The sequence below is a fragment of the Lampris incognitus genome, chromosome 2 (assembly GCF_029633865.1).
Source record: "Lampris incognitus isolate fLamInc1 chromosome 2, fLamInc1.hap2, whole genome shotgun sequence".
Classification (NCBI taxonomy): domain Eukaryota; kingdom Metazoa; phylum Chordata; class Actinopteri; order Lampriformes; family Lampridae; genus Lampris; species Lampris incognitus.
The window spans coordinates 96,681,090-96,692,919 of NC_079212.1; the positions used below are offsets into that span (position 1 = coordinate 96,681,090).

The 11,830-nt window shown below is 44.9% G+C and overlaps 1 protein-coding gene across 1 annotated transcript in view; it reads left to right on the forward strand.

The window, feature by feature from the left end:
- The window catches only part of LOC130108371 (ninjurin-1-like), a 33,935-nt gene extending 22,233 nt beyond the window's left edge, over positions 1 to 11,702 (forward strand). The window contains exons 2-3 of the mRNA XM_056275277.1: positions 7,476 to 7,713; positions 10,363 to 11,702. Coding sequence (XP_056131252.1) covers positions 7,476 to 7,713; positions 10,363 to 10,508 — 384 coding nt within the window. The 3' untranslated portion in view covers positions 10,509 to 11,702. The remainder of the gene's footprint in view (positions 1 to 7,475; positions 7,714 to 10,362) is intronic.
- The last annotated feature ends 128 nt before the right edge of the window (positions 11,703 to 11,830 follow it).

The following is an 11,830-nucleotide window of genomic DNA, read 5'->3' on the forward strand; positions in this document are numbered from 1 at the left end:
CGTGTGTTGTGGTGACATGAACGTGTGCTGTGGTGATATGCGAGTATGCGCCAATTTAAGCAAATCAGAGGTTATTGATCTCGGCCCCGATGGCAGCACGGCAAGCCATTGTACATACACCAATGGGATCCATTGGTGTATGTACAATTGTACATACTGACCTGGGATGTCTGATACTCTAGTGACCCTAATTCCCTCCTCTGTACAATGCAATACCAAGTCCAGTGCACACATCACGGCTCCGGCTAACACGTTTACAGGGCAACATTTGGAAAAGAGAGAAGAGTGTTTTATTCTGTCACCGTCTTCTGTGACGACCGACAATGGCATGGTATCTAATTCTCTCACTGCAGCGCCTGATGCTCCTACAGTGTCAATATATCTACCACTCAGTTTCGGGGGCACTTGAAATTCATTTTGTTTTATTAGGCTGTCCTGTGTTAATGTATGTGTGTGTTAATGTATGTGTTGGTGTGTGTGTTGGTGTATGTTTTGGTGTTTGTGTGTGTGTGTGTGTGTGTGTGTGTGTGGTGTCAGGGGGTGCATTCACCAGACTCCGGAATCTCCCCCCGTCCCCGCCGCCAGTCACACTTCATCTTCAGTGTGCACACCGCGTGTGTCCAGTGGGTTTCCAGTCTCTTTCTTGGTTCAGGAGTCTTCTGCCCAATGATCAGGGGCCCCACAGTTCCAACACCCCTCGTCTCGAGGGCCTGCATTGCAGGGCCCCCAGCCTCTGCTCCGAGGGGGACCGCCTCGCCCTCTGCTTCTCCCTCTGCCCCTGTTGGGGCTCTGCTGAGTCTGGAACTGTGCCAGCTGACGGCCGCTTTCTTCCTCCATGCCGTCCAGGAAACAGATGTTGAACTGCCATTCATATGGGGAGTCATTTCGTTCGTCAAGCAGCGCTGGTGCCAGACCGCTGTTTTCCCTGAAAACTTTAGTCAGTCTGACTAAAAGGTCAGACACAGTCTCTCCAGGCTGCTGTCGACAGACCTTTGTTGTCCCCCATCTCATGGTGGCCGGGAAACCGTCTCTCGTTCTGCCACATTCTGTCACATAGTCCCAATAACCTGCATTGTCTGCCAGTCATAGCGGTCAGTTTCATCTGGCCAGCCCCCCTGCACTCGGCCTCAGACCCCCTGCACTCGGCCCCAGCCCCCTGCACTCGGCCCTAGCCCCCCTGCACTCGGCCCCATTTCAGTTTCATGCTGCGCATTAAGAGAGATTTGATTTCTCTCACCGTCGGTCTGCGTTGATGTACAATTTCGAGCAACATATTGGCGCTTGTTCTTCCAGCAATGGGGCTTGATGTTTCAGACTCACCTTGCGAGGACACAACCTCGGCCGTAGTCGCCTTGCATGGGGGCGGGTTGGTCGCTGGGCTCTGAGTGACGGACTCTGCTGCTGCAGCCAGCGGTTCTCGGGCCTCTGGTTATAGACGGGCGGGCTGTCGTCGGTCTGCGGCAGGTTGCCGCTGATCTACGGGTCTCTGATGAGCGGCTGAGACGGGGAGGAGATCCAGGTCCTTCTGTGACAGCTGAGGACAGTGATTAATTGCCCCCCCCCCAACCTTCTATCTCTTGTCTCACTATTCTTTGGCTGTCCTTTTTTCTCAGCCTCCGCTTTCCACATCATTAATGCCCTCCAATCCATTTTAACTTTGCCTTTCTTCTTCTCACATTTCCCCATATTATCCTGCAATTGTTGTAACTTGTTTACAGTAAAACTACCAGTTTCAGAAAATCCAAATCTCCTTCCCCACATTGAAAGCCGATTACAGGGGTCACCACCGTATTTTTTACACATCATTTTCGCACATCCTGTCAAACAGGACTTGTCAGTCAAAGGTTTGCTTTGGTTTTTCCCCATACTGCCACCCTGCACTCACTCGCTTACCCGGGAATTTCCTGTAGCGACAATTCAATTGATACTATTCATTATTTCCTTTGCCAGTGGGTCGTCACCCCTAAGTGAACGTCGTTACCTTCACACGTCTCCACGTGGTCTTCAGTACTGTATCCTCATTTAAATTAAAAAAAAACGCCGTATCATACAATTCCTCTCCCCACAATCGCACAACTCCCTTCTCAACCCCGGGAGTCGACTACGAGTTATCCTCGGGGAGGTAGACTTCCTGGGTCTTAGGCGATTTTTCAATCCCTTCACCAGACTGGCCGGCCAGATTCCGCGCAGAGAGTGGGTCAAGGAAGAACATGAGGGCCGCTCTGGTGGCCGAGCGGAATAACCCGCCGTTCTTGCAACCCGCTCGTCATGTGGCTGGGAGGTTCGTATCCCAGACTCGCCGTAACCGGTCACGGCCAGAGCGTCCACGGGGTAAGGCGTTCATTAGGCCACCCTTACCCGAGGGATGGTGGGTGTAGATCGGTGTACTGTTCGGGGACTCGTCGTTCTCCAGCGGCCCCTCTGGCCCACCCGGGCGCCTGCAGCCAAACAACCGAAAGCGTTCTCCCTACGACTTCTTCGCGGCCTGAGGGCAATGCAGCCCATGCGAGGCTTCAGCGTGTAAAATGGCGTGAGCGGCCGACACGAGTTTGAAGGAAGCTGGTGTTACGACTATCTCCTTCCTGTGGAAACGTGAGCCAGGGGAGTTATTTGACAAGAGTTCCGGCCATATGCCATTGGGTTAATCGGGTGGGATAAAGGGGAGAAACTAGAAAGAAAAAAATAAAAGAAAGGAAGAATATGAGTTGGGCTCCCCGGGCGAGCCCCCAAACTGTCGTGGCAATTATTGAATTCCACGCTGACAGAAATGAGGAACGTGACAAAAATCTCTTACAGTATTGTCACACGGTTTTAATATATGTTCATGAACAGACCCATCCAAGCCCAGGTGCCTGAATGCGCACCGATCAATACAGTACAGTCTCTCTTATAGGACAGTTGTCTGTTCTTCCCCTCCTTATCTCATGTCTTCCAGCTCTCATCCATCAAGGCTGTTTCTCCATTTAGTGTGTACAGACCTGCTACACTCAGTGAGTCTCCCATACAGCCAACAATCAACAATAGGCCCTTATTTGTGCACCTGGAGAAGACACTTTATAAGACTACCTTTTTCTACTACACATGGTCTTCAAGCATCTAGCTAAGCAATGCAAGGTCATGGATCATGGTGAAAGATTAGAAGTAAGCAAACATCAAATATGACTTGCCCTCACAAGAGGTAAAGCCAAGAAGACCTCCCTTGACAAGAAATGACCCTGTCTTCTGCAACCAGTATCCTTTGATTCCTAATACACAGTTCATGTACTGGTAGTAATGAGTCACTGTAAAGTGAAGTAAAATAGTTAATCTATTTTCAAGTTACAGCACAGTTGTATGTTAGAGTTGAAATTGGTTACAATTCAGTTTTATGCTTAGTTTTGAGGTGAATTAATACAGTGAAATGTGTAAGCATCTACTGAGATGGAAAACATAATAGACACCGACACCAGTTTTAAAGGAATAATGATTTATTGATATAGAGTGTTAAAAGATACACTCTATATCAATAAATATATAAGTAAATATCAAACTGAAAGAAGATGTGAGTTAACATGTGACTCAATTGGTACTGGGCATATGGCATAAAAAAAGGATGTGAAGCTGCATTAACGTGAGGTTAATAAGGTAGTTTCCAGATGTCATTTCATGATGTCAGAGGGGGGAACCTCCAGCATACCTGCAGACAATACACATCTCAAGACATGAAGATTATAGAGATCTATGTATTTATATTAATGCCACTGTAGCTCAAAGAAGAGAAAGTGCTAATGTAGTCTGTGTCAAAGAAACTGAACACGACACAAGCAGTCACCTTCTCCTGTGATGTATGTTTTTTTTGTATGTTGAAACTTTATTGTCAGTTATGTTGTTGAGTAAAAAGAAAAAATTATGGCAACTTTTTTTTTAAGGGGGGGAGGATGTTGCACCCTGGAATCAGGAACTATCCCAAAGCAACAAAGAAAGAAAATATTTTACATGTACTTCCATTTTCATATATTTACATTTTTATACAAACACATTGACATTCGTTTGTATTAATCTGCTTTAAAAATGCCAGTATGGGGACTGCATTGCAGTAGTAAAGGGAGAGGATCGTGTTTCTTTAAAAGGCTATGACGCAATAGGTCAGAAGAAAAGGGGAAGGAAGCTGTGGATAGACGGTGCAAAAAGAAACTGCACGGCAAGCTCAATTACTGTGTTGCGTCCTGAGTTTTGTTAATGCAAAAACAAGAAAAAACGATTTGTACCGGGAAGAAAACGAAGTTGCCAGAACTAGAGCGGACTGTGTCACGTTCATTTGATGGGTGCAACACTGGCACCTGAATGTATTTGCCAAGTCGATTTGACAAATGGCTCAGGATTCCACATGTTGAGATGCTGTGAGATGTACATGTACTCTCGGTCCCTTTAATCCCCCTCTCACGGTGCCTTCAATGCTTAACCCCCCACCCATTTTGTAAAGAAGGAAGGCGTGCAAAATCTCCAGGGTTGATTAGCCCATATAGGGAACTACTGGGCAGTTTGGGCACACGTGACCCCCCCCCAAAAAAAGCTTATACAGTCCACCTACAACAACCATCCGGATGGTTGCAGAGACGTGACGAAATGGTCAAATACAAGAATTTGTTACGACTTTCTTTGTCATCTACGCCCATTTCATAAGAGCGTTGATATAGTGGGGTACTACACACAGTGTCAAGGTTGACAACTCCCACGTGACTCCGACCCCCCCCCCCAAGTTTTATTTATCTATTTGTTTGTGGGAGTGCGGGGATGAGGGGACGGAGAGATCGAGCCGAGTCAATTCCGTTTACTCGCCACACAAAACAACACCGATACAGCACAATCTCTCCCGCTAACCTGCTAGGCCGCTGCAAACACGGCTCCTCCCGGAAACTCTAAGCAGTGCCTACGTCAGCACTCCGAATGTCCGCCTTAAAGGAGCGGCAGCCCCTGGCGAGTCTACCCTCGTTTGTGTATCGCCACATGTTTATTTGTTCGTTTGTTAATGGGGGCAAACAGCATATCTTACAGTTGAGTCAGAGTCACAAACGAAACGCGAATTCACCGTATTGCTCCAATCTCACGAAGATTGCATCAGAGTGGAAGTCACAGCAAAATTCAGGTGACTTCCACGCTTTGACTCAGTCCTAGCGACAGGCAGCTGTACGGTATTGCCAAATTCCCATGCGGAGACGGCCACACTCTCCCCCGGTAACAGCGGTGAAACATCCCGGAGAGAAACGGGGAAAAGTTAAGAAAAAAAACAGCTGTGAAACGTCTGCCGGCCGCGTCGCCGCTGTTTGACGTAACGTCATGATGTCACTCGTCCATCTTCCAATCAGATAATTAAATGGCCGCGGCAGCGACTTCAGCCCTTTAGCGTTGGCAGGCCTGCTTGTATACTTAAACAGGCTGAAGTCACCGGCGTGTCATTATAGGAATTTGTAGGTTTTGCTGGCTGTATATGGACGGAAACAGACGCTCACACAAACATTTCAGTGACTCATTTTCTCTGTTATAATTTTGTTTGGGGTTGTAAATGGGAAGTTCTTGTGAAGCACATTGCACTAGCTAACGTCCTTGTTGTATGGACATTCTCACCATTGAGAATAACCGTCGGAGTCATTGTGTGTTTTGTAAATGAGGAACTAACTGTGTGCTCATCCAGAAAAACATTTTTTTGATGCAACACAAAAATTAGAAAGCAAAACAAAGGAGTGAGGTCTGCACACTGAAACGCTACCAATACTTCTCACGGAAAGTTGAATCAGTTCATCTGGACACAACGTTCATTGAGAGAGAAAGGCTTCATCACTCAATTAAGTGAGGTCTTCAGTCAGAAGATATATCCCTTAGTTGAGTGATGAAACGTATCTGTCAATAAACGTTGTGTCCAGATGAACTGATTCAACCTTCTTTGATTTTGTTACCTGAACTTTTGAGCATGCGTCAAGACAGTAAAAAAAAGCTTGACTCGTGGCAGAATAACCATTGGATTAATTACACTGTTGAAATACACAAAATTGATAAACTAGTCAAAGAAAAAATCTCAGAAACCATCGGGTCATAAGAGAGAGGAGAGCCCAGATATGTAAGGTGAACCAGACGAGTCTACCATCGGTCCACCGCAGAAACATGTCTTTCCTCTGTGGCCTGGCATGGTGCCAGAGGCAGAAAGAGAAAGACATGTACAGTTGAAACTCTATATATAATGATGCCAAGCTGCAAACTGCAATGCTGTTGTTGGAAAGCGAGACAGTGCTCCACCCAAAGGAAACACCGGGCACACGCTGCTGAACCCATATTCAAAGAGTAGGGTGGTTGGTAATGTTTTGTTTCAGCCCCCCCCCCCCCCCCCAGTCTCCTGTGACGGAAGACATTTGCAGCTGTCTTGGTTTGTTTTTTCTGATTTTTTTTCTCTCACATTAAACCATAAGCGAATGCCTTTATTGTGGTACACACAAGTGAACGGTTTAACTCTTGTCTTCCTCGCTTTACAGGGAGGAAGAAAGTGAATAGAAATGACCTCATCTGAGGGAAATTCCTAGGTTAAAAGTTTGCGCACTGCTGTGTCATCACTTATGGGGGAAAGCTGAGGGAATCGCCTTTCAATCCTGCAGGGACAGTTCTTACTTTGTCATATTTAGATAGAATGGACACTACACCTTCTATACTTTGATGCTACTAACAAGCTGTTAATGTTAATGTCAGTGAGCTTTTGCCCCTTTTTTGTTTAATTTTTGTAAGTAAATTAAGTTACAGTTGTTGTATTATGCAATATGCTATAGTTCCAGTGTCCTCCATACAAATTCCTTTGTGTTGTTTCTCATATTTTCCACTTGTCATGGTTTTGGGCGGAGGCCTCTCAATGTCCTTGTGATTTTGCGTGCAGTGGTAATTAGGAGACAAAGCCTTACGGTTTGAAAAAAAAAGTCTTAACCTTGTCAGTGTCAAAACAACTTCTTTGTTCGACCCTGGAAGTGGTGCTTGCAGTTCCTCTTTGGGTTTAAACCATAAGCAGGTTTGAAGAAAAAAAATGTCTTAACCTTGCCAGTGTCAAAACAACTTCTTTGTACGACCCTGGAAGTGGTACTCACAGTTCCTCTTTGGGTTTAAACCATAGGCACGTTCACTTACCATACATCCCATGGGTCTGTATGGACACGGTCGTCTGAACAATGTTTAATACCACAGCAGCACTGTGATGGTTATGGTGGCTATTTAATTTAGTTCCAATTTAGTTGATACTAATAAGGTAACTAATCACTTGTATGATTAAAATGGAACATATGCATCATAAAATCCAAAAGGATGAAACCTGAAAGTAGTAGGGTGGCATCTGCAGTGTATTTCTATAAAGCTAATCGCCATTAAGAGAATATCTTAAAATGTCATCCACTGCCTTGGCTAACAAAAGCCTCAGCTGTGTATCATTGTTCTTTCTCTAAAGCAATGTCTGCGTATGTATGCAGGTACGGCTACAGGACCGCTGGAGCAGCCGAAGGGGACCCTTGAACATGAACAATTATGCCAATAAGAAGAGTGCTGCAGAAAGCATGCTGGATGTGGCACTACTAATGGCCAATGCCTCCCAGCTGAAGGCCGTGGTGGAGCAAGGGTCAGACTTCACCTTCTACAAACCCCTCGTCGCTCTCATAAGTCTCTCCATTATCTTTCAAATCGTGGTGGGTGTCCTTCTTATCTTCATCGGTGAGTTCCGTGCCCCTCAAAAGTCCTCTGAGCATCATTTATCCATCGTTTGTATGTGTAAATTTGTTCTTGCAGTTATGGTACTTTTTTAACCCTCAAGTTTGTCTCATAGAGGAGACACGGAGCATGGGTGACTCCTGAATTTAGACACGAACTGACTAACATTGATGTCTTTGCAAGCCTGGGTGGTGCTCAGGGGCGGTTTAATCCTGTCATAGGCCCCTGGGCTTGGCTAAGCCCGTGGGGCTCCTTCTGCTCCCCACAACCATTTATCTAACACCACAATGAACCGATTTACCTCTGCACATAGTGATACTGCTAAGCCATGCCACACCACAACAAACGTACTGTACGTGAGTTCACTTCATTTATAGATAATACAAATGTCTCTCTCCAACAGTATGACGTCACACTTCAACATTTCAGCACGATTATAAAGACTTTCTGCACCACTGCAAACATTACCACCAATACAAAAGACCACACCAGATGCATTGCAAGCTGCATAAACAGTCTAACAAGCATTAAAATTAACGACTGACTCAACCATAGAAGTGTCTACACCTGGTTCTCTTGGCAGCAAAATCCCTAAGATATATGTCGGGTAGCCGAGTCGCACGACTCACGCCTGTCGCTTCATTGCTTTCGGCCTTTTGGAAAAAAATCCCGTTAACTTGGGTGTTTTTTTAAGTAAAACCTGGTCTCACTTTTCTTTAAGGCCCTCTCGCTTTTGAGCACCACTCTCATGTCTCTGAAATTCCCCTATGGTTGTTGTTGTTGTTTTTTTTTTTCTTCAATCAAGAAAATCAAGAGATCGACTGAGCTCATAAGGTTGCTGTGACACCAACCTGACCAATCAGTGTCAACAAATCCCGTGTTACCTCCGGCTTGGTCGGGCGTCCCTACAGACACTATTGGCCGTGTCTACGGGTGGGGCAGCCAGATGTGGGTATACGTCTTGATCGCTGCATTAGCGCCTCTTCTGGTCGATGAGGGTGCCTGTTCAGGGGGGGGGGCTGGGGGGAATAGCGTGATCCTCCCAAGCGCTACATTCCCCTGGTGAAACTCCTCACTGTCAGGTGAAAAGAAGCGGCTGGCGACTCCACATGTACTGGAGGCATGTGGTAGTCTGCAGCCCTGCCCGGATCGTCAGATGAGGTGGAGCAGCGACCGGGACGGCTCAGAGAGTGGGGTGATTGGTCAGGTACAATTGGGGAGAAAAAAAAGGGGGGGGGACAAAAAACAAATCACCACTGGCAACAAACTGGCCAATGAGTACACAGGATTTATGAAAGTAACCCTCCCCTAAAAATTATTATTATTATTTCATTATTTTATTATAATGTTATCTAACTAAAATGGAAGGAAACTCTGTCTGTCTGTCTGTCTGTCTGTCTGTCTGTCTGTCTGTCTGTCTGTCTGTCTGTCTATGGCCTTCGATTTTCTCGACAACCGTTCATCTGATCGACTTCACACTTGGCGGGTGTATTACTGAGGACCCAAGGAAGTACAGTGTCGAGTGTGTAGTTGTTTGGATGAGCGGTTGTCGAGAAAAATCACAGGACTCACTAACTCAGGTATCAAAAGATTCTCTGATATTCAACTCGTTCACAATCCAACCTGAGGACAACACTCTCAAAATATGTCAGAGCAAAATGTCATAAAAAGTGTACTGAATTTGTTAACTGGAAGAAATTAACCTCGCCAGTCTAACGTTTTATCTGCCCATGTAGTGGAGTACCCTATCCCTCCCCCTCCTTTTCCTGTTTCCTGACAGAGTGCCATTATGTGCTAGAAGATAGAGAGCAAATGAATGAAGAAATGGCTGCCAATTTTCTGAGGCTTCAGCTGTTACCAATTTAAGATATCTCTTTATAACACCCAGGAGGAGAACATGTTATGTCATCGTAGATGTGCTGGCACCAACACGGCAGATGAAAAAATGCACAACTCGGCTTCTCTTTACAGCCATATGCTCCCACCTTAGTTCAGGCATGTTGACATAATGACAATACCTGAGGGCAATATGTCAGATTCGGTTTCTGTCACCAGACTCAGTGATTGGTAGACTGCTCATCTGTCAAGCAGCGTTGCTGTGGGAATCCCTAGTAGTAAGACTTAGTAAGATAAGGCTAGTAAGATTTCAGGGAGAAGTCCAACCTAGCTTACCGACCTTTATAATAGGAAGGTGTTCAGAAAGGCTACTTCCCTTCTGGAGTGCCAAGGTCACCCCCTTCGGCCAGAGTTTGAGCTGTAACCCTCAAGGTAGTCGGTTGAGGATGCCCTGTATTAGGACTAAGAGATACAAGGCTTCCTTTTTCCCCACTGCCATTCGGTTGTTAAATGGTAGATAGTACTCGTCTGTTGTCTGCAGATCGTTTGTTTCCATGGTCTGTATATTTGACCCCCTTTGGTTCTCCTTGCCCGCTATGTCCTGTTGTTTTTTTGTTTGTCCATCAGTGATGTGTCAAGTCTGCCTTGGTGTATGTATGTTTTGTTTGTGTGAGAGTTTTATATGTACTGGCTGGAAACTAATTTTCCTGTAAGGGCCAATAAAAATACTTTGACCCTGTTAAAGCGCCCTCTGGTGTCCACGTTTTGACCTGATGGTGATGCCTGTGACTGACTTCTCCTTTCTCTCTTTCAAAGTGAAGTGGAACTTGAATGATGAAAGCACGCACAACAAGCTCAACATTTTGGAGAACACCGCGACAGCGCTTGTGTTCATCATCGTCGTTATCAACGTCTTCATCACAGCCTTCGGTGTCCAGCGGCCTTTGAATCAAAGTGCATGACCAACCTTTATCATGGCTGTCTGCTGCCTGGTAGACAAATTCTTCATATGGAAAAAGTATCTATTCAATGACCATTGTGAACGAATCTTGGAAAGTGTGTAAACTCAGTTCTGTTGCCATGCTAATCCAGAGAAATGTCAAATAACTATGGTGTTAACCACAGTCCCAAGAATGAATGGCTCCACTTTTGAGTCTGAAGTTCCCTGACGAATCCTCTCGTGTTTGAATTTCACGCCTTTCTAACCAGGTCATTAGGGGTAGTCGGTTTTATTTCTTTAGACAATTGAGCACCTTCATTACATCTGATGAGAGGAATATCAAGCTCAAATTACACGTGCACTTAATTTATTGCCTTAAAAGCCACATATCAGGAGCAGTACATGTCAGTCATTACCCATCATGGTTAATGTTTCCCTCAGCTCTTATTCTTGGTGCAGTTGGAATGCCTATATGTCTATGTCAAGCTCCCTTCCTTGTATTTTGATGGGGGGGGGTTCTTAAATCCACAATTAAATGTTACTTTATCACCACAGCTTAATTCCAAAATACTGTCAAAACAATCTCTACTCGGTGAAGTATGTAGAAGTTTTTTTTACCCCTCGGTCAGGGCTGATGACCCTCCTCATACTGTATCAATAGTGTTGTGGGATGTATCAGGAAATATAGCTGCCTGCTGCCTGGCATGAAGTCATGTAAGGAAGAAGAGCCTTATTCTGGAGAAATGTCACTCTCAAGTGGCCAGTGACAGACGTAATGTTTACAGCTTCCAGAGCCCATCCCAAAATGGACCACGCCTGCTTCTTTCATGCTCTACGCAAAGTATGCTCTATGCTGCATGTTACATTTAAATTAACTCCGTATGTACATAGCTATCAACGTGTGTTATATTTTGTGTAGACCTAAGCCTATGGAGTAACATTTTTGCTTTCTTTACACTTATCCTTATTTTACAGGACCAAATTTGCTCTTAAATGAACCTCCATTGTATTATCTTGTTTAACACATTACAGCCAACTACAGCTATTTTATGATGAAGTTTGTAAAAAAAAAATGTTTCTTTTCTTTTAAAAAAAAAAGCAACTGTACAATAAATTTTTTACTGTGTTATCCATGCATCACGTTATATTTTTGAAACAGGAAATGTCTTCATTTTAAATGAAGACACGTGTGAATCAATGGCATTTTTACTACAGTTAACAGTTTTGCAAGCACCTGTGCATCAGCCTGCAAGCCTTGTCTGAGCCCACTTGTATTTTCTTTTAAGATATTTATACAAACTTCATAAATAACAGTTACATATAGGACAGAATGAGGTGCAAAGA